At 38.4% G+C, this 23886-nt stretch overlaps 1 protein-coding gene across 7 annotated transcripts in view; it reads left to right on the top strand.

The window, feature by feature from the left end:
- Window positions 1-23423, top strand: part of HYCC2 (hyccin PI4KA lipid kinase complex subunit 2) — an 88571-nt gene extending 65148 nt beyond the window's left edge. For 6 of the 7 annotated variants that reach the window (XM_058549571.1, XM_058549568.1, XM_058549567.1 and 3 more), the window contains 6 exons: window positions 4207-4302; window positions 8434-8550; window positions 13217-13304; window positions 16612-16771; window positions 17528-17695; window positions 22113-23423. In XM_058549571.1, the coding sequence (XP_058405554.1) occupies window positions 4207-4302; window positions 8434-8550; window positions 13217-13304; window positions 16612-16771; window positions 17528-17695; window positions 22113-22714 (1231 nt within the window). In that variant the 3' untranslated portion in view covers window positions 22715-23423. The remainder of the gene's footprint in view (window positions 1-4206; window positions 4303-8433; window positions 8551-13216; window positions 13305-16611; window positions 16772-17527; window positions 17696-22112) is intronic. The other variant, XM_058549572.1, reaches the window with a different exon arrangement.
- The last annotated feature ends 463 nt before the right edge of the window (window positions 23424-23886 follow it).

Here is a 23886-nt window from a genome sequence, read left to right as displayed (position 1 = left end):
CTGGTCGGGCTCAGGCGCCTGGGGGCTGCTGCGTGTGGGGTCAGGGGGCGATCACGCTGCCCCTGCTGTTGGGGCCCAGGCGCCTGGGGGCCGCTACCTCTGGGGACGGAGCTGAGCTGATGTGCCGCTGTGCTGAAGTGCTAGTTGGGCGGGCCGGGTAGGGGAGGGGCGCTTACATTTGCCTCCCGGATCTCAGAGGTTTCTCACCTCGCCGTCACTCTCTGCTCTCCTGAGGGGCTAGCTTCTTGAAAGTAGCCTCGCAACAGTTCCACTCCCTCCATAGGGGAATCCCCACGGGTTGTGAGGGGTCTTGGAGAGTGCCGGTTTTCACGCAGTGAGCCAACCGTCTTCCCTGTCTGAGAGCCGCGTGGTCTCAGTCCTTGGGGAAGGAAGGGAGCTCCTCTTACCTCCTTCCACTTACTCGGGATTCCAGCACCTCAGTCCTTGGGTGTACGGCTGCCTGGGTGCCTCAGACGTCCCCTGTGTTGTGTGAATAACTTCTGTTGAAATATGAATGTCCTTTTTTTTTTGAGGAAGATTGTCCCTGAGCTAACATCCATGCCAATCCTCCTCTTTTTGCTGAGGAAGACTGACCCTGGGCTAATGTTGGTGCCCATCTTCCTCCACCTTGTATGGGATGCCGCCACAGCATGGCCTGACAAGCAGTGCCTCGGTGCATGCCCGGGATCCGAACCTGGGCTGCCAGCAGCGCAGTGCGTGCACTTAACCGCTATGCCACAGGGCCAGCCTCTGAATGTCCTTTATGTTGTGTCTTAGAGGGGAGAGTTCAATGGGGAAAGCTCACTCCGCCACGATGCTGATGTCAGTGTGTTTTAGTTTTTTGTACAGTCAACTATGTCAGGAATATACACACACATGTACATATATATATATATATATATATATATGGTTTTTTTCCCCAAGTTAAATACGTATGCATTAGGTGTATACAATTTTTTAAGGAAAACTGCAATTTCCAGCTCCCCCTCCCTTCCCTTCTCCTTTCAGATGTAACATCTTTTAACCAGTGGCCCTCAACCAGGGCCGTTTTGCCTCCCAGGGAACATCTGGCAATGTCTGGAGACTCGTTTGATTGTCACAACTGGATGGGAGGGAAGGCTGCTACAGACATCTCATGTATGGAGGCCGGGGATGCTGCTCAACGTCCTACAATGCCTGGGCTAGCCCCCCACAAAAAAATGCCAGTAGTGCTGAGGTTGAGAAATCTTGCTTTTACCTGACTCTCTTAATATTTACCTCCACATCTTTAAGTAACTTGCTTCTTAATTTTTCAGTTTTGGGTATTATCTAATAACTTATCTCTATGAAAGATAAAGATTTAGCTCGTTGCCTTTCTCATTCTCCCATCCTCTCAACGTAGGTGTGTTGCAGTTGTGGAAACTTATTGTTCAGATTTCTCATTTTTATGATTGACTGTGGTTCGTTCAAAGCTATTCAGTACTGAGCTTTGTGATTAACTGATTACTTGTCCTTCATACCTTTTTGTTTTCCTTGGAGTTCATAATTTTCCTTTTTTTTTTTCTTTGTTTATCATGTGCTTTGTAATTCAGCGCCTGCAAATTCTCTGTCACTTGTCTAAATCTCCTTTCCAGTCTTCATTCACATCCATTATTCTCTTAACTTCATCTTTCTGAAAAAGGAGCTCCTGGAGCCTTTGACTTACTCCAGTCCAGACTGTGTTGCCTTCTGTGCCTGGTGTACATTTATTATCTTGGGATTTCCCTTCACTCTTATCCTGGGAATTCCCTTTGTCTTTTTTCTGTGTGGATCTGTTTCCTTCTCCTCTATCCTCATTCTTTGTTCCTAGTATTCTGAAATTCCACTGTGATATTTCTTGGTGTGGATTTATTTCCTCCATTGTGCTGAGCACTAAGTCAACCTTTTTGATTCGGAAACTCATGTCCTTCAAACCAGGAAATTTTCAGTTTTCTTGAATTATTACTGCTAATTAGTTAGGCTTCTCCATTTTATCTGGCCTCTTATCATCTGTCTTCTGGAGCTTTATTATTTGAATATTGGAACTCCTGGAGTGGTCCTCTTTCCTCTCTCATTTGCCATATCTTTTTCCTTTTGCTTTACTTTCTGTGGTATTTCCTCTACTTTTTCCACCAGTCCTTTTCTTGAGTTTTTAATTTCTGCAATGATGTATCAAAAAGCTGTTTTTGTTTTCTGAATGGTATTTTTAAATAGATCCTGTTTTTGTTTTTGTTTTCAAAAATGACTTCTCTTATATTTTTAAGAATATTAATGATAATTTGATTTATTCAATGTTATTTTTTTATCTTTGTATATTCTCTGTTTCCTTCAGATTGTGCTTGTTTTCCCCCTATATTTTGATCTTGTTTTCATGTTAGTGGAGTTCCTCAGATGTCTGGTAATCCTTTTTCTCTCCCTTATATTTAAGAGTAGGGGAATAAAAAATGAGAATCTCTGACCATATTAGTAGGGCTAGTTGACTTTGAACTTCACAACTTCTCACTGAGCCACTCAGCTGGGGAACATCCCAAGTCCATCTCTCTAAGTCTTTCCTCTTAAGGTGGTCAAATTCCCTAGAGAAAGCTCTTCTGGTCTGTTAATTAGAGGGCTGGCTGCTAGCATTCTGGTGGCCAAGTGTGGAAGGAGAGCTTGAGGTCTCAATATCCAATAAGATGTGTTTCACTTAATTTTCCTATTTTCAGTATGGTATCTTCTCCCTCCTACCCACTGCCCCAAACCACAGATGTGCCTGGTGGTTCCCAGGGGATGTTTTCTCTTTTATCCTTTCAGAAAATAAATCTTAATAAACCTGGCAGCATAGAGAAAGAGAAAGGATCTGAAGATGTGACTGCTCCTGAGTCAGACTTGCAACTCAGTTTTTAACTTCATTTTGAAATAATTTCAAACTTACAAAAAATGTTTCAAAAATAGTAGAAAGAGTTTCCGTATACTCTTCATCACCTATGGGCATCTTTTTAGAAATACAGCTTCCTGGGGCCAGCCTGGTGGTGTAGTGGTTAAGTTTGTATGCTCCGCTTCGGCAGCCTAGGGCTTGCGGGTTTGGATCCTGGGCGTGGACTTACACACCACTCATCAAGCCATGCTGTGGCAGCATCCCACATACAAAATAGAGGAAGATTGGCACAGATGTTAGCTCAGGAACAATCTTTTTCACCAAAAAAAAAAAAAGAAAAGTAAAGAAATACAACTTCCCTGGGTCCTGCCCTCAGAGATTCTAACTAGGTCAATCTGGGTTGAGACACAGGAGTATATTATTGCAAAATGTCCTTAAATAACTGTAGTGTGCATCCAGGTTTAGGAGCCACTTTCTTAGAGTTTATAAAGATTAGGAAAGCATTCATTTATTCATTCAATAAAAAATTATTGAGCAGTTATCTGTAGTAGACATTGTGCTGGACACTAGAGACAGAGATGAATAAATCAGGGTCTCTGTCCTAAAGTTGCTTATTATTAAATAGGTACAACAGAGGTAAAGACAGAGAATTATGATTTAATAGGATAAATGCTGTATTAGAGCGACACAGATTAAGGGAATAGTTTCCTTTTGCTGGGAGAATTAGGAACAGCTTTATGTCCAAGGTAAAAATTTGAGCCAGGACTTGAAACCTTAGCAGGAGTTTCCCAAGTGAAAAAGTATGTTCTAGGAAGAAAGGGAAGCATCCATAAAAGCAAAGAGTTATGAAAGATTATGGCATATTCAAGGGGTGGTAAGAAGACTGTCTAGTATGGGGTTTGTGGTAGGCAGTGAGGGAAGTGAGGTTGGAGAGGTAGGTTGAGGGTGGATTTTAAAGGACCTTGTATGCCATGATTAGTTTGGATTTTATCATGCAGTCAGTAGGAACAGTGTGGATTAATGTAGATAGGGGAGTCATCTGTTCAAGCATGATGGTTTATTTTTTGAGGAAGAAAATACAGATGGCAGTAAGGGATATGACCTTTAATAAGGAATTCAAGGTTCCTTCCATAATTAAAATTCTGTGATGCTAAACGTCCTCTGTCTCCAAACTCATTAATAAGGAGCCTGGAAACAGGGAAATAATTAAGGAGGATATTACAGTAATCTGATTGAGAAATCATGAAGGTTAATAGTAAGGTATTGTTGTTACAACCAGCCAACGAAGAAATAATTTACTACAGTCTCTAGTAGAAATAATTGTAATCCTTTTCTCTCATTTTTGTTTTTTCTAGGTTTGAAGTCCTGAGTTTTCTCATGTTGTGTTATAATTCTGCTATTGTGTATATGCCTGCTTCCTCTTACCAGTCTCTTTGTCGGATGGGCTCCCGGTGAGAAGAATAATTATCATTAACTTTCATATTTATTTATTTGACAATTGTTTTTTGAGCACATTCTCTATGGTAGGATCTGTTCTAACTTCTGGTGGTATAGCAGTAAACAGAACTTAGGGAGCTTTCATTCCTGTAGGAATCCTTATCATCCCTCATGCATCATGACTTCTTGAAAATATTTCAGCATTACAGTATTTTCTGGGGCTGGCCTGGTGACCTAGTGGTTAAGTTCATGTGCTCTGCTTCGCAGCCCGGGGTTCACAGGTTCAGATCCCGGGCGCAGACCTACACACCGCTCATTAAGCCATGCTGTGGTGGCATCCCACATACAAAATAGAGGAAGATTGGCACAGATGTTAGTTCAGGGCCAATCTTCCTCACCAGAAAAAAAAAAAGAAGAAGAAGTATTTTCTAGCTGAACATCAAGTTAAGCCAACATTCTTAAGTTTAGGGTGGTTTAGTGATATACCTAATCACTGCCTAGATGCCAATTTTTATAAATCACTTGAAGAGCTTTGAATAAATAGACATATGTAGAGAAAGTCTTAAGAAATGTGAACCTTTTTCTGAATATATTTCACAAATAACTATCTCTGCTTTGGATAAGATTAGCAATAGCACCAGTTATCTGTATGTGTCGTTTGTATCTGTGTTCAAAGCTTTTTTTTTTTTTTTTGTGAGGAAGATCAGCCCTGAGCTAACATCCGTGCTAATCCTCCTCTTTTTGCTGAGGAAGACCGGCTCTGAGCTAACATCTATTGCCAATCTTCCTCCTTTTTTTCCTCCCCAAAGCCCCAGTAGATAGTTGTATGTCACAGTCGCACATCCTTCTAGTTGCTGTATGTGGGACGCGGCCTCAGCGTGGCGGGAGAAGCAGTACATCGGTGTGTGCCTGGGATCCGAACCCGGGCCGCCAGTAGCCAGGTGCGCGCACTTAACCGCTAAGCCACGGGGCCGGCCCTGAAATCTTTTTTTTTTAAAGATTTTATTTATTTATTTATTTTCCCCCAAAGCCCCAGTAGATAGTTGTATGTCATAGCTGCACATCCTTCTAGTTGCTGTATGTGGGACACGGCCTCAGCATGGCCGGAGAAGCGGCGTGTCGGTGCGCGCCCGGGATCCGAACCCAGGCTGCCAGCAGCGGAGCGCACGCACTTAACCGCTAAGCCACGGGGCCGGCCCAGGCCCTCAAATCTTTACTAAATCAGAATTTCTAATAATTTGGACAGATCTGAGCTGAAATTTAAATTTCCACTACAGAAAGAAAAATTTAAGTAATATAAATGTTTGGAGACAGAGGACGTTTAGCATCACAGAATTTCAATTATGGAAGGAATGCTGAGTTCCTCCTGTCCAACTGATTTTTACTTGAGGAAACTGAGCCCCAAAAAGAGATTAAATGCTATGTTAGTTTTCTGTCACCTTTTCTGCTAAGTTACCGTGAACTTAGCAGCTTAAAATAGCACACATTTATTATTTCACAGTTTTTGTGGGTCAGGAGTCTAGGCATGACTTAGCTGGGTCCTCTGCTTAGGGTTTTACAAAGCTAGAGTTAAGATGTTGGCTGGAGTTGCAGTCTTATCTGAGGCTCCATTGAGGAATTATACATGTTTGTTGGCAGAATTCAGTTCCTGTAGTTGTAGGACTGAAGGCTTCAATTTCTTATTGGCTGTCTGCTGAAGGCCAGTCTCAGTTCCTTGCCACGTGGGCCTCCCAACATAGGCAGCCTACAACATGGCAGCTTGCTTCTTCAAAGCAGAGAAGGGGTGACAGAGAGACTCCAGCAAGACCTCCACTACAATCTTATGTAACATAATCACATATTCATGTACATGGAATCGTGGAAATCTCATCACTTTACCCCACCCACACTCACAAGGAGGGGATGAGACAGGGCGTGAGTACCAGGAAGGAGGGGCCATAGGGATCATGGTCCCCCAAGGGTCTGTCCACCACAATGCTCTGCTCAAGTTCATGCTGTTGTGTTACTGGGAATAGAAAGTGGTCCTGTTTATAACTCAATTTTCCTAATTGGGGGAAGGCCAATCTAAATTAGCTGCAAGTTTGATTTTATAGATTATCTTAAAATAAGTATATTATTTTCACTTGCCTGTAATAACACAATTAATGACTAACAAAATTCTTGTCTCCAACCCAGTTACTATTATCAAGAGAGTACATTGTTTTAGCACTTATTGCCTATCTACAGATAAATTTATTTATTTATTTTATTATTTTTGTGTGTGTGTGAGGAAGATCAGCCCTGAGCTAACATCCATGCCAATCCTCCTCTTTTTGCTGAGGAAGACTGGCCCTGAGCTAACATCCGTGCCCATCTTCCTCCACTTTATGTGGGACGCCCCCACAGTATGGCCTGACAAGTGGTGCATTGGTGCGCGCCCAGGATCTGAACCCGGGTCGCCAGCATTGGAGCGCGCGCACTTAACCGCTACACCACAGGGCTGGCCCAGATAAATTTATTTATAAGTGACTATTATTGATGCATTAAAGCACATCTGCTGAATCTCTAATTGGCAACATTATTGTGACATTCAATAGCTTCTTAATAACATAAGTGATGACAAACTTTGATAGTCCTCCAACTCTTGTTCACATGTCCCCTAAAGACTTTTGAGAAGCTATGTGGCTGTTACACATTTAAGTTAATATTTAAATTTTTTATCCTATCTTAAATAATTGCAAATGATATTTTTTCCAGTACATAAATATTGACATAATAAAACAAATAATTGTTGGGTCAATATTTTAAATGTATATAACGTAAATACCATAGTGATCTGATACCCACCATCTGCCATTTGAGGAATAAATGAACAAGCTTTTCTTTAATAGTCTAACATTATTTTATTCCTTTTTCTTCTTGAATTTGTTTTTTGTTTTTTGTCTTTTTTTTGTGAGGAAGATCAGCCCTGAGCTAACATCTGTGCTAATCCTCCTCTTTTTGCTGAGGAAGACCAGCTCTGAGCTAGCATCTATTGCCAATCCTCCTCCTTTTTTTTTCCCCCCAAAGCCCCAGGAGATAGTTGTATGTCATAGCTGCTCATCCTTCTAGTTGCTGTATGTGGGACGCAGCCTCAGCATGGCCGGAGAAGCGGTGCGTCGGTGGGCGCCCAGGATCCGAACCCAGACTGCCAGTAGCGGAGCGCGCGCACTTAACCGCTAAGCCATGGGGCCGGCCCTTCTTCTTGAATTTGAATTTCCAGTCTACTTTACCCACATAATTTTATCCTAATATCATGCCATTTTGTACTTACAGGTCTTTTATTCATCACCTGATTATACATATCTGCTACAAAATATATATATATATAAATTGAAATTTTTAAAAAATTTCCTGAGATCGTAATACATTAAACACTGAAAAATTTCTTCTGGACTCACTTACCATTACAATTATTCTAACAAATTAATTGATTAAAATAATATAGGTACATTACAACTTTTGTTAATTATTAAGCATAACTTTTCTGGAAGCATCTCTTAATGAGATGGAAGATAGAGGATTGTTTATGGTCCTTTGATTAAAAATAGCCTCACAGGCTCCGCTTGTCAGGCCATGCTGTGGCGGCGTCCCATATAAAGTGGAGGAAGATGGGCATGGATGTTAGCCCAGGGCCAGTCTTCCTCAGCAAAAATAGAAGGATTGACATGAATGTTAGCTTAGAGCTGATCTTCCTCACAAAAATAAAAAATAAAAAAAAAACAGCCTCACAGACATCAGCATTTTGAAATGTTCCTTTATTTGTTTTGTGATTTCTGTATCTCCCACTAATTCATCCTGATACAATTTGGGATGTGTGAAGTTACACATTTCTTTTGTGAAGAGGGAGAAGGATGATTATGAGAGAGACAGCTATTTGAGAAGAGTTGTCGCTTTGTTGGTATAGTCCTTCAGAATGTATGCTTTTTGGGGGCACAAATTTTATTATCTGTTTGCCTGTTCGTAGCTGTATGCCTAGGCCCAAGACAGTGACTGGCACATAGTCACTATTTGAGGAATGAATAAATAAATACTTGAGGAATGAATAATTGAATAAACAAATATATGAAATCAAAAATATTTAATGAATGAGGAAGTCACATATGATAAATACTGTATTTTCCTAGGGTTTGTGTAAGTGGGTTTCCACGGCAACACGAAAAACACTGGAAAGAACTCTGTGGTCGAATAGTATTGGATCCCGAATTTATGGTGCAACTTCTCACCGGGGTTTATTATGCCATGTAAGTAGGTGGACTGTGAAATTGGGTGAATTCTTCTTAATGTTTGGAAATTTAATATTTCTCTTACTCTCTTTTTTTCTCTTATTAGTTGCACAACACTGAATCTTTTGTTCTGTGATGGACCCATTATCTTGTTTTTCTAATAGTAATTTCTTTTAATACTTCTTTTAATGAATAATACACTTTTTATTTGAAAGCAATATAACAAAGATAACTTTTTAATTGAGATATAATTGATGTATAAGATTGTATTAGTTTTAGATGTACAACATGATTAGATATGTTTTATATTGTGAAATGATTAACACAGTAAGTTTAGTTAACATGCATCACCTCACATAGCTACATATTTTTTTCTTATCATGAGAACTTTTAAGATCTGGTCTCTTAGCAACTTCCAAATATACAATTCAGTATTATTAACTATAGTCACCATGCTGTACATTACATACACAGGACATATTTATCTTGCAACAGGAAGTTTATACCTTTTGACTGCATTCAACCTTTTTCTCCACCCATTGCCTATGGCAACCACCAATCTGTTTTCCATATGTATGAGTTTGGTTTTTTTTTTTTTAGATTTCACATGTAAGTGAGATTTTACCATATTTGTCTTCCTTTCTCTGATTTATTCACTTAGCATAATGCCCTCAAGGTCCATCTGTGTTGTTGCAAATGGGCAAGATTTCCTTCTTTTTTTATAATTGAATAATATTCCATTGTATATATATGCCATATTTTCTTTATCCATTCATTTGTCAGTGTACACTTAAATTGTTTCTATGTCTTGGCTATTGTAAATAATGCTTTAATAAACATGAAGGTGCAGATACCTTTTGAGATAGTGATTTCATTTCCTTCAAATATATACCAGGAGTGGAATTGCTGGATCATATGGTAGTCTAGTTTTAATTTTTTGAGGAATCTCTGTACTGTTTTCCACAGTGGCTGCACCAAATTACATTCCCACCAATAGTGTACAGCATTCTCTTTTCTTCACATCCTTGCCATAATATTGTTATTTCTTGTCTTTTTCATAATAGTCATTCTAAGAGATGGTATCTCATTGTGGTTTTGATTTGCATTTCCCTGATGATTAGTGCTGTTGAGCATCTTTTCATGTACCTGTCGGCCGTTTGTATGTCTTCTCTGGGAAAAAGTCTGTTCAGATCCTCTGCTCATTTTAAATAGTTTATTTTTTTTTTATATTGACTTGTGTGAGTTCTTTATATATTTTGGATGTTAACCCCTTATCAAATATATAATTTGCAAATATTTTCTCCCATTCAATAGGTTGCCTTTTCATTTTGTTGATGGTTTCCTTTGCTGTGCAGAAACTTTTTTGTTTGTTTGTTTCCGCTGTGCGCCTGGGATCCAAACCTGGACCGCCAGCAGCAGAACGTGCACACTTAACCTCTACACCACGAGGCTGGCCCAGAAACTTTTTAGTTTGATGTAGTCTCACTTGTTTATTTTGCTTTTGGTGTCAAATCCAAAAAATCATCACCAAGACTGATGTCAAGGAGCTTACCTCCTATGTTTCCTTTTAGGAGTTTCATGGTTTCAGGTCTTAGATTAAAATCTTTAATCCATTTTGAGTTTAATTTTGTATATGGTGTAAGATAAGTGGTCCAATTTCATTCTTTTGCATGTGGCTGTCCAGTTTTCCCAACACCATTTATTGAAGAGACTGTCCTTTCTCTATTGTATATTTTTGACTCTTTTATTGTAAATTAATTGACCATATATGCATGGGTTTATTTCTCAGCTCTCTATTCTGTTGCATTGATCTGTGTATTTTATGCCAATACCATACTGTTTTAATTACTATGGCTTTGTAATATAGTTTGAAATCAAGAAGTGTGATGCCTCCAGCTTTATCCTTCTTTCTCAAGATTGTTTTGGCTATTCATGGTCTTTTGTAGTTCCATACAAATTTTAGGATTGTTTGTTCTATTTCTGTGAAAAATATTACCAGAATTTTTATAGGAATTGCATTGAATGTGTAGGTAGCTTTGGGTAGCGTGGACATTTTTAGTAATATTAATTCTTCTAATCCATGAGCACAGAATATTTTTCCATTTATTTGTATGTTCTTCAATTTCTTTTGTCAGTGTCTTATATGAAAACTATTAGTGTGCAGTGTACAGGTCTTTCACCTCCTTGGTCAAATTGATTCCTAGGTATTTTTTTTTTTGCAATTATAAATGGGATTGTTTTCTTAATTCTCTCTGTGATAGTTCATTATTAGGCATATAGAAATGCAACAGATTTTTGCATACAGTCATGCATCATTTAACATTGGGGATATGTTCTGAGAAATGCATCATTAGGCAATTTTGTTTTTGTGTGAATGTCATAGAGTATACGTACACAAACCTAGATGGTATAGACTAAAAGCTATACTTTTTTTGTGTGTGTGTGAGGAAGATCAGCCCTGTGCTAACATCTGCCAATCCTCTTCTTTTTTTGCTGAGGAAGACTGGCCCTGGGCTAACATCTGTGCCCACCTTCCTCCACTTTATATGGGATGCCGCCACAGCAAGGCTTGCCAAGCGGTGCGTCCGTGCGCACCTGGGATGCGAACTGGCGAACCCCAGGATACCGCAATGGAGCACACGCACTTAACCACTTGCGCCATGGGGCCAGCCCCAAAGCTATACTTTTATACAACTGGCAGTGCAGTAGGTTTGTTTACATCAGCATCACCACAAACACATGAGTAATATGTTGCACTACGGTGTCGTGACAGCTACCGTGTCACTAGGTGATAGTAATTTTTCAGCTCCATTATAGTCTTATGGGACCACATTGTATAGGCGGTTTGTTGTTGACTGAAACATTGTTATGTGGTGCATGACTGTGTCAATTTTGTATCCTGCAACTTTACTGAATTTATTAGTTCTAACAGTTTCTTGGCGGAGTCTTTAGGGTTTTTTATGTATGTATGTATGTTTGTGAGGAAGACTAGCCCTGAGCTAACATCCAATGCCACTCCTCCTCTTTTTTTGCTGAGGAAGATTGGCTCTAGGCTAACATCCGTGCCCATCTTCCTCTACTTTATGTGGGACGCCACCACAGCATGGCTTGACAAGCGGTGCGTCGGTGCGTGCCCAGGATCTGCACTTAACCGCAGCACCACCAGGCCGGCCCCTAGGGTTTTTTATATATAATATCATGTCATCTGCAAATAGAGACAGTTTTACCTCTTCCTTTCTGATTTAGATGCCTTTTATTTCTTTTTCTTGCCTGATTGCTCTGGCTAGAACCTCCATTACTATGTTGAATAAAAGTGATGAGAGCAGGCATCCTTGTCTTGTTCCTGATCTTAGAGGAAAAGCTTTCAGTTTTTCACTGTTGAGTATGATGATAGCTATGGATTTGTCGTATATGGCCCTTATTATCTTGAGGTATGGCCCCTCTGTATCCACTTTGTTGAGAGTTTTTATCATGAATGGATGTTGAATTTTGTCAAATGCTTTTTTTGCATCTATTGAGATGATCATATGATTTTTATCCTTCATTTTGTTAATATGGTATATCATGTTGACTGAATTGCAGATATTGAACCATCTTTGCATCCCAGTGATAAATCCTGCTTGATCATGGTGTGTGATCCTTTTAATGTATTACTGAATTTGATTTGCTAATATTTTGTTGAGGACTTTGGTATAATGTCTCACAGAGATATTGACCTGTAATTTTCTTTTCTTGTAATGTCCTTTTCTGGTTTTGGTATCAGGGTAATGCTGGCTTTGTAAAATGAGTATGGAAGTGTTCCCTCCTCTTCTGTTTTTCAGAAGTGTTTGAGAAGGGTTGGTATTAATTCTGCTTTAAATTTTTGGCAGAATTCACCTGTGAAGCCATCTGGTCCTGGACTTTTGTTTGTTGGGAGAGTTTTGTTTTGTTTTGTTTTTAATTTTATTTATTTATTTATTTTTCCACCAAAGCCCCAGTAGATAGTTGTATGTCATAGCTGCACATCCTTCTAGTTGCTGTATGTGGGACGCGGCCTCAGCATGGCCGGACAAGCAGTGCATCGCCGTGCACCCGGGATCCGAACCCGGGCCTCCAATAGCACAACGCACGCACTTAACCGCTAAGCCATGGGGCCGGCCCTGTTGGGAGAGTTTTGATTACTCATTCAATCTCCGTACTATTGGTCAGTTCAGATTTTCTATTTCTTCATGATTCTGTCTTGGTAGGTTGTATGTTTCTAGGAATTTATCCATTTTTTCTAGGTTGTCCAATTTGTCAGTACATAATTGTTCACAGTACTTTTAGTACTTTTAAAATAGCCAAAATATAACATAACTAGTCATTAAATTGGAGTCTAGAAATTGCCAGGTTTTCTTTATGGAAAACTGTGTCTCTTTGCGTAGTTAATAACCCAGGTTTTCATGAATAGATTACCCTAAATATAAACACATGATAAAAACCAATTTATGTGAAAAGACATCTATAAACTATTATAAATGTTAGTGTTTGAAATCTTCATTTTGTTCTTGTAACCAAAAGTGGGATAGTTTAGAAATGAAATGATGCAAAATTTGATGTGAAAATCTTGTTTCAGAACCAAAACAGTAGGACCTGGAACAATAAAAAGGTTGTTGAAGATTAGAAATATTTGGTAAAAGACAGTAAATGATCTGCTTTTCTGTAGGTATAATGGACAGTGGGACCTTGGCCAAGAAGTCCTTGATGACATCATTTATAGAGCTCAGCTAGAACTCTTTTCTCAACCACTACTGGTAAGTTATTATATTTATTCTTTATTAAACACACTGTGCCTGAACAGGGCACTAGTGGGTAAAAAAATTCAATATGTAATATATGAGGCAATCCAAATCATTGAGGGAAAAAGATTTATTCCACAGTAACAATTGGTTAACTGTTGGAGAGAAAACAAAATTGGTTTAGATCCTCTCCTCCTACCACGTGTCAAAATGAAGTTCGGATAAATTAAAGAACTAAATGTTTTGAAATCCTTTAAGAAAAGAAAGGGGGAAAAGTTATAAATGTTTACTCAAATTTCTGGAGAAGGGAGGACTTTCTAAGCTTAAGTGATAGGACAAGTCACTAAAAAAAGATTGGTTTTTTTTTTTTCCACATAAACATCTAAATCCTAAACCATTAGTTTTTTAAAAACAAAATTAATATGCAGTGCACAAACTGAGAAAAATATCCTCAACAGTCATGACAAGAAAGTCCATTAATATTTTGTTCTATATAAAAAGATTTCATACTCTTCCACAAAATAAATACACAGTTATGCACCACATAACGATGTTTCAGTCAACAACAGACGGCGTATACAACGGTGGTCCCATGAGGTTAGTACATATAGCCCAGGTGTGTAGTAGGCTATACCATCTAGGTTTGTGTAAGTTCACTCTGTGATGTTCACACAACAGTGAAATTGCCTAACGACACCTGTCAGAACATATCCCCATTGTTAAGCAATGAAGGACTATCTCTAAAAGGTAAATGATTAATCAAAAAAGAAATCAAGTAGTGGAGTAAGGAAGACATTCTTTATGTTACCAGTAGCAGTATAACACAACTTTGAACATCTCTTGCAGAAATGCTTTGGTAACATGTGTGTGTTTTCTTTGACCCACTATCCCATGTCTAGCAACATATCCTAGGAAACTACTTAAAATTTCTTTTTAAATGGGTTGTAAGCGCAACGTTAGTGTTATTTTTAATTGCAAAGGAATCAAAACAGTCCAAATGTTCCACAGCAGAGAATAATTAAGTTATATGATATTTACTTGATGGACTTATATAGTTGAGATTTTATATTAAAGAAAATTGCTAGCTTGTGATAAGTGGTAAAGCAGTATAGAACTATTTTTTTAATCTAGATAGAACAGAGGAAACATACAAAATGCTAATCATTGTCTAGGTGATTTGACTGGGTGGATTTTATTTCTTTGCAATTTTCTGTGTTTTCTAGGCTTTTTGTAGTACTTTTGTAATGGTATTTTTAATATATTACTTATGTATTTTTCACTTGCCATACTTATTACAATTTTTTTTTTTGAGGAAGATTGGCCCTGCACTAACATCTGTTGCCAATCTTCCTCTTTTTCTTTTTTCTTCTCAAAGCCCCTGTACATAGTTGTGTATCATAGTTGTAGAGTTGTGGCTTCTCTATGTGGGACGCCACCTCAGCATGGCTTGATGAGCGGTGAGTAGGTCTGCGCCCAGGATCCAAACTGGCGAACCCCGGGCTGCCGAAGCAGAACACACAAAATTAACCGCTATGCCACCAGGCCAGGCCCTGAGAGTACAATTTTTTTTAAAGCCATTTTCTTGATAGCATTTTTTAATATTTTAAGCTAACTATAAATTTATTGAGGTAGCATTTACAATAATTCTTTGATATTCACTTTTTTCACATGTCAGCATCCCTAATTTTACTCTAAGGGTTACATTAAAACAAATGGATAACAAGATTTTTTTAATTACAACAGAATAATAATAGCTTGCATTTGACTCTTTAAATTCATCCTTTTTTCCTTGTCTTATAAATTAAGTAGAGGTGGCATTTCCAAGGCAATGTAGATAAAGAGATTAATATTCTCTAGTGTTAGAATAATCCTTTGTTGTTGGGGGTCTCTGAGGAACCCAATAAATAACACTTCTCTATTCAAATCTAGAGCCAGTTGATAAATAGATAAAATGCTTGGCAGGTAGAGAAACTAGCACCATCTTTATTACTGATAAAGGCTAAATTGAGAGACTTAACTCCCCACCCCTCAGTCTAGACTCTGGGACAGCCCACTGGAGAGAAGGTTTGAGTTGGCAGAGCAGGCACACTTACCCAGGTTGCTGCATTCCACTTGTCCTTGTCCAAGTGGAGGGAAAGGGAGAGAGAATCTTTGAGCTTAAATCTTTGCTAGATTAGCACTACCCGGTTAAGAAACATGGACCAATCAGTGGCAGTTACTCTCCAACCAGATATTTCACTCTCTTCCGTGGAGGGCAGAAAGTGGTGGGACAAAATGCCAGATGTGTTTAGGGAAAATTTCTCCTCGTGGAAACAAAGAAGTAGAGAAAAAGGACTAAAGATTTCTTTTTGTTCAGTCAGAGGTTAAATTTTGCGTGTTATTTATCATCTGAAGAATCAGAAACTTAGTCTAAATTTTCTTATATCAGTTCAAATGTTACACAGTTTTTCTTTCTTTGGAATATTTGTTCTCTTTGCAAGTCAGAAACTTCAAAGAATCCATAGGATGTGTGACTCACATTTTTAAAAATAAATTCTCATTTAAAAAGCCCGCCTAGGGGCCGGCCCCCTGGCTTAGGGGTTAAGTGCGCGAGCTCTGCTACTGGCGGCCTGGGTTCGAATACCGGGTGTGCACCGACGCACCGCTTGTCCGGCCATGCTGAGGCAGCGTCCCACATACAGCAACTAGCAGGATGTGCAACTATGACATACAACTATCTACTGGGGCTTTGGGGAGAAAAAGGAGGAGGATTGGCAATAGATGTTAGCTCAGGACTGGTCTCCCTCAGCAAAAAGAGGAGGATTGGCATGGATGTTAGCTCAGGGCTGCTCTTCCTCACAAAAAATTAATTAATTAATTTAATTAATTAATTAATTTAAAAAAAAAGCCTGCCTGGGGGCTGGCCCAGTGGCGCAAGCAGTTAAGTGCTCGTGATCCTCTGCGGCGGCCCGGGGTTTGCCGGTTCAGATCCTGGGCACGCACCGACAGACCACTTGTCAAGCCATGCTGTGGCGGCGTCCCATATAAAGTGGAGGAAGATGGGCATGGATGTTAGCCCAGGGCTGGTCTTCCTCAGCAAAAAAAACAGGAGGATTGACAGATGTTAGCACAGGGCCGATCTTCCTCACCAAAAAAAAAAAAAATGCCTGCCTAAAAGAATACAGAACTATGGAGATACAAACATTTGTGACACATTGTACTTTTATATGTTATAGTACAAGTTTTAAATACATATTCAAAAAATGATGGAAACATGAAGTGTAGAATAAGCATAAATTGTATATTAGGTATAAATATGTATAGACTTATATTATCATTTTAGGTTGCCAATGCCATGAAAAACTCATTACCATTTGATGCTCCCGATTCTTCACAAGAAGGCCAGAAAGTACTTAAAGTGGAAGTCACTCCAACAGTGCCGAGGATTTCTCGGACTGCGATTACAACAGCTTCAATCCGTCGCCATAGATGGAGGAGAGAAGGTGAGTACAGAATGCCTATTGTTCACTCATGGATTCAAGTAAATTTATCACTGTTTTTACAGACTATATTTAACACGTGATATTATAGTATGCTATATAATTAAAGTAAAATTGTTTAGTTTTTAAAAATAGCACTAAAAATGTGGTTTAAGTGCCTGAATTTATTTTAATATAAATATATGTATTTTTTTTATAAAGTAGATTTTATTTAGACTGCTTTATGAATGTTCAAATAGAAAATAAGACCAAGTTAGTTTTTGTCTTTTTTTGAACTAGTAATAACAATAGGAAAGAAGTTTCTTTAGGCCTCTTACCATGCTGGAAAAAAAAGGTGCATGTATGAGCATTGTGGGAGAAAATTATATAAATGGCCAAACTAATGGTGTAATACAAGCTATCTAAAAGAATTGATTATTGTTTTTAAAATTTTTATCTTTGCTTTTCTTTTTTTTTTATAAGTGCTGGATCCAGCAGCATTTCACAGGCATATAGTACTTGAATAGTCAAGCTGTCTTGCCTAAGAAATTAATTGCCATTTTAATTATCCCTATTTTTCTGTCCTATTCATTTGCAAACCTCACATTGTTCATCTGCTGCCTTATGTGTGTGCATGCTGTGCACACACATGTAACTATATAAATAGCATTGTGTTTATATCATATCCACATATATACATTCTCTTATCTGCCTGGGTCAAATGCTCAGAAAAGAATAGAGCAGCGCAAAAGCACTAAAATTTTATATGTTGAATCCCAGATGGCTTTGACTTCTCAAACGAGGCTGACTCGAGTATTCCTGGCTCCCCGATCCAACACGGCTCCACTGACCTAGGGATCAAACGTGTGCAAGAGGGGGAGGTGCTGGTGCGCAGGACCCCTGAGCATGGCTCACCGGAGCCCAACTCAGCAGCAGCCACAACAGAGGGTAGGACAGAGATGAGGAGGCAGAAGTCAGTGAGGCAGTTGCTGGAGAAGGATCCTGGCTCTCTATTCCCAAGCAGAACATCTTTCCATTCTAGTGTGTGTTACCACTACCCCAGGGTGTATTAGCTCCTCCTCGCAAAGCGTACCCCTCCCACCCACTGCCAATATGCCTAGCACCAGGTCAGGTACAATCTTTAGTTACCATTTGTGCTGGCCTGGAGTCTGCATCCCTGTGTAATCAAAGAACAGCTTGGCATGGCTACTAACAAGGCGGAGGCCTGTCTCCAACAGGTCTGCAAATGCTTGGGATTTTTCATTACTGAGCATGTTTATTCTAACATTAGGAAAGGAAAGAAGAATGCACCCAATGGACATGAGCCTTATTAGCCAATGTGAATTGATTTCATTTATATATTAATTTATTCTTTACAAATATATGAGGGGAGTTTTAAAACATTAATACATTATTTTTGAGAAATTGGACTAAAGTGGAGCTGGTTGATATATCTCTAATCCTAGGGTGGTCAATTAACGAGAATTTCTTATCTCTTTGACAGAATAAAACAGTATTGATTGTGTTTTTATAACCTTTGGGTCAAGTTGCCTGGATCTAACTAGTGAACTGCTGACATTGTTCCTCTATAAATGGTCTATCCTGGGGCACACTACATTTTATCATCTATTGTAAATAATGATGATTGTCTTATATAGCTCCCAAACAGAATTGAAATGTATTATTTAGAGGTCAAGTATCCTAGTAGATCTTTGTTTCTACAACGCTGGTATCTCAAAATGCAAATTTTTTTTTACACTCCGCCGCCAGCCCCCACCCCGTCCCCCCCCTCCCGCCACCACTATCCATAAAAGAACAATTCTTTCTTATAGGAAAGTATTGATTTCCTGTTTTACATGTGATGCCATAGGAGTTGGCTTTGTGAAGGAGGGAACTGTAGCCTAATAGTTTTTTCATTATTTAATGTATTGCTATTGTGGAACCTTTATACTAATTCATGAAATTTAGCAAGTATTTTTAAAATAGGTTACATATTTTTATGTATTTTAAAGACCAAACAAAGGAAGCAGTTACCTTCCACTTAGGGAAGTCTCTTGCTCTTTGGTGCATTAGAAATTTGAGCATGCTCAGTAAGACTCTAAATCTGCCCTCTGTTCCTGTGCCCATTTGCCCAGATTGACCTGACTTTGTTTAACAGTGTTGCATGTGCATGATCTAGGAACCCAGAGAAGTTGGTGCTGTTTGACAGACATCCTTGTGTAAATGGCTGTGAAAGATGCAGCCCTCCCTTATCATTTTTCCTGTATCTCTTTATGTTATCCCTAGGAGTCAGTTTTATCTTCTATAAAGGCATAGAACTAAGTATATGAGTAGATGTTAAACCCAGAGTGGGCCTAACCTGAGCAACAGCCTATTTCCCAACATTCTTGGTGACTAAATGAGCCACTTGATGTGCACCTACTACCATTGTTAGAATCTTGCAGTATTTGTGCTAAATGTAGTACTATGGGGCCGGCCCCCGTGGCTTATCGGTTAAGTGCACGCGCTCCGCTAGTGGCGGCCCGGGTTTGGATCCCGGGCGCGCACCGAGGCACCGCTTCTCCGGCCATGCTGAGGCCACGTCCCACATACAGCAACTAGAAGGATGTGCAACTATGACGTACAACTATCTACTGGGGCTTTGGGGGGTAAAAAAAAAAAAAAAAGGAGGAGGATTGGCAATAGATGTTAGCTCAGAGCTGGTCTTCCTCAGCAAAAAGAGGAAGATTAGCATGGATGTTAGCTCAGGGCTGATCTTCCTCACAAAAAAATAAATAAATAAATAAATGTAATACTATGTTAATTAACACTTGATGAAATTCTAGCAAGTGTGGGATTAGGTTGAAACATTTCTTCTGTTCATCAAAAGTCATACACATGGAAAGAGGAACCAAAATAGTAGTTCCTTTTAAATATCCTATTAAATATTAAAATATCCTATTTTAATATCTCCTGTCATTGGTAAAAATTTCAGTTTGTGAGGGTGGGTTGTAGCCATAAGGAAAGAGGAATGAGTTCCTTCAGTGTGTTTGAAATTTCTCAGAAATTATTTTGCCTTTTAATTTAGATTAATTGTAGCTTTAAATCAATATTAATAGAAGCTAAATTTATAAGGAGAGGCAGACATGAACAGAAAAGTGCATTAAAAATCCTTTTTGATTGTCTCTTCTTTGGATCATGAATATTGTTATCACCCACGGAGAAAATTAGATAGGAAAAAAGTAGGGACACACAATCGCCTTATTATTCCTTGAGGTTTTTTAAAACAGAATGAAGGAAATTACCAAAACCTCTGAAAAGTTTGATAGTTCTGAAGTCTGCTGGAGCTTTTGGATTAACATCAATAATTGACCTTTAAAAAAAGAAAACATGTTTTCTAGTATGATGGTTTTAAATAGTTTTATATTTAAAATTGTATTTATTATATGTTGAAATTGAAGGAAGAATATGAGCCCATCACCTGCCTGCCCTTATCCTGATTGTCAAGTAACATTTTATTTGTGACTTTTAAAGCTGGATTTAAAATTATTACTAAACTGAGGACAACACCTATAATGAAAGTATAGTCAGTGTTCTACTATATTGAAAAGCATTTCTTAGTGTGTAACATATCAGTAGATTCTCTTGCATGGTGACTTTTATGTTATCATCTTTTCTTTTATGGCCATATTGCTTGGGCATCAGATCTGCATGTGGCAAGATGCAGAAGCTAGCACTAAGTCTCTCAGTCTCCTTTCCTAATTATATATGTACCCAATGATACATTCTGTTCACTCCCAGTTTTATGTTACTGATATAAATTCTGAACCAGTAACTGTCTTTTCTTGGGCATCTTGGAGTTCTTTATACTAATCGTAAGTAAATTGCTAAGATGATATCATATGAATATAATTTAAAGTTTTTATTTTGAGATACATCATATACTTTTCTTTTGAAGAAGGCGTTGAGAGAAATGGTGTCAGCTGCATTTTCATATGGCTTTGCATGATGATTAAAGATTATTAAACTGCTAGATATAATAACAAGGTGCCTTTTGCTTTAAGGATAGCCTATTTCATTCTTCTTTTGAAGGAAAGAAATAACTAATCCATATGAGAAAATATAGCTAAGAAAATCTTTTTATTTTTCCAGGAACTATGTTAAATAAAGATTGTATTTAAATATTTCATATGTATTTTACTTAGGTAACCTGTTATCTCAAAATATTTGTTTAGAATTCTTTCCTAATATTTTACCTTAACTGTAATATTGATATCTTTATGTAGATCCAGATTAAACTGTTTGCAGTTTGGTAAACATATTTAATGAGGTAGCAAACCACTATCAGGTTTTGAAAGAAGCAAATGTATTAGTTTCTAAGAGAATGTTGATCATACTTGCAGTAAGAGAATTGAAGGTGTGGGATTATGTTGAAACATTTCTGTTTCCTGGAAACCCCAAACTAAATATATTGTGTATGCTTCTCCCCTTCTTACAAAATCCTAAGATAAGGATTCCTTTGTTAACTTGTTTCTGTATGAAACGTAATGGAACGCTATAGTATTTTGTGACAACAATTATAAATCTCGACACTAAAAATCTAATGTATTACAGAAATACATAATATAGAAAGTAAAAATCCTTCTTAAATATTCCTGCTGGTTCCCTTACCCTTGCTCTCTGATAATCAAATATTTTCTTCACATTGATTGATGAAGAAAATATGGAAACCAGTGAGTAGATATGTCCATTAGATAGGATACAATTATGAAGTTATTGGAAGCAATGTAGAGTTTTTTAGTTTAGAGTTAGAAAATTTACTAGTTCCATGTTAAAGGTTTTAAAGCCATTTAGAAGCAGTTAGCTGTTGAATGAATATAAAATTTTATTGTAGTTAAAAAGGGTTTGGCTTGTAGGGATAAATGTGTTTTGGGCATTACTCTCGGTAGCTGAAATTAAAAGGGAGTCTCTTTTGCATGCTCTATTTTATGGTGGGTTAAGGAAGATGAGGAAAAAATTTTGTTTTTTTAAATAGATATGGTTACCTCAAATTGACAACGATGTATTATAAAGATTTATGATAACAAAATGTTGTATTTTACCTAAAATTGTTTTATGTGCCTAAATATTGATAGTATACTAAGTTCGTTTGTGGATAGTTTTACAAAAGCTGAACTAATTAAAGCTAAATGAACAGAATGAATAGCACATTAGAATTCTGTGTAGATTACGGTTTCTTCTCCTAAATTATTTACGGGAAATGTTGTTAGCAGGGCCTTTGCCAACCTATAGCAAAAATGCCCGAGATGAAGTTAGTTGAGTTGCTATTCACAGCTGCTGCTTATTTAATTTAGCTATTGCTTAGTCTGTCTGATTTGTTTTTTAGGTGCTGAGGGTGTAAATGGAGGAGAGGAGTCGGTAAACCTGAATGATGCAGATGAAGGATTTTCATCAGGGGCTTCCCTCAGCAGTCAGCCAGTTGGGACCAAACCGTCCTTCTCTTCTCAGAGGGGAAGCTTAAGGAAAGTAGCAACTGGGCGTTCAGCCAAGGATAAAGAAACAGCCTCTGTCATCAAATCCAGTGAGAGCCCTCGAGATTCAGTAGTTCGCAGGCAGTATGTACAGCAACCAGCTGACCTTAGTGTAGATTCAATTGAGCTGACACCGATGAAGAAACACCTGAGCCTGCCTGCTGGCTCGGTGGTGCCAAAAAACAATAGTTTAAGTCTAATCCGGACAGCCAGTGCTTCCTCAAGTAAATCATTTGACTATGTAAATGGCAGTCAAGCAAGTACCAGCATTGGGGTTGGCACTGAGGGAGTTACTAATTTAGCAGCTAACAATACTAATCGATACTCAACTATCAGTCTACAGGAAGACCGGCTAGGTCAAGCTGGAGAAGGTAAAGAGCTCCTCAGCCCAGGAGCTCCCTTAAACAAGCAGTCTCGATCCCCAAGTTTCAATATGCAGCTAATATCCCAGGTGTAGTTTAACATCCTTTCTCATCTTTCTGCTTACCTTTTAAACTGAACATTTCATTGTGCAAAAAGACACTTCATCCCACGTTGTGAAAATATTGGTCATCATAATCAGATTTGATTTAGTTTAGGTATCTTCATCCTGTATTTTGTATGGAAACAGCAATAAGGTTTTCTTTTCCCTCCTTCCTATATCTTCCCTTCGCCTACTCCTTGTAAATGTGTTTGTGAAGCAGTATAAAATGTTTGCATTTTCCATGCCTTCTCTTCTCCTTGGGTGATGTGCAATCCATCGTAGGCTGATCGGTCCCATTTCAACACTGTGAGACTGAGGATATGTTAGAGGAAATGGTGTATATGATCCCTATGAAATGATTCTTTGGCTTTCTTTTAAAAAAACAAAACAAAACGGGTTTGTTCTCATAATCTATAGAACTATGAAGATTACTGGATCATATTTTTTTCTCTCTTAACCAGGAGTGCCTCAGAGATTCTGCTATGACTTTGGACTTCTCTGAGTCTGTGCAATTGTTTTCTTGAGAAGCATGGGGAAAGGTGGTAGACTGCTGCACTTTTTCATTAAAATGAGGGTGGCTCTTTTTCTCCCATCTCCTTTATCTTGAGGACACAGTTGTTCAATTACTGAGGTGTTTAAATCAAGTGGTGGCCACCTCCATCGGAGGGCAGGGCTCTAAATTGATTGTGTAATTGATAATGCACTTTCTCAATGGCTCTGTAGTCATTATTAACATGTCTTCCCTCCTCCCCACAAGGACATAACGTCATTTTGTCCTTTAAGTTTGAACAACTAACAAATCAGAGAATCCAAGGGGCATGTTCTATTTCCTAGGAATGATTGACACTTTGGTGCTGGGGTTTTGTGGGCGGGAAGGGGTGGTTTTTGTTTATCTTGTGTGGGATTGTGTGTGTGAGGGCAAGTTTTGATTGGTTTTTTTCTTTTCCTTTGTGAGCTGATGATGACTGAAGTAGAACAAGTACGTCTTCAGGTAAAGAGAGGGATTTCTCAACCCACTTTCTGTGATGTCAGACTATTGGAGAAGCCCTTTCAGCTGCTTTCTAGATGTACCTAAATTCAGTCAGATATTTTGGATTAAGAGACCTGAACTCCTAATAGATCATATACTCCAAGGAAATACATCAGGGACAGATAATTGGCTGAAA

Source organism: Diceros bicornis, chromosome 10 (genome assembly GCF_020826845.1).
Source record: "Diceros bicornis minor isolate mBicDic1 chromosome 10, mDicBic1.mat.cur, whole genome shotgun sequence".
NCBI classification, from domain to species: domain Eukaryota; kingdom Metazoa; phylum Chordata; class Mammalia; order Perissodactyla; family Rhinocerotidae; genus Diceros; species Diceros bicornis.
Note: the sequence above shows the minus strand (reverse complement) of the source record. Positions and strands in the feature narration are given on the sequence as shown.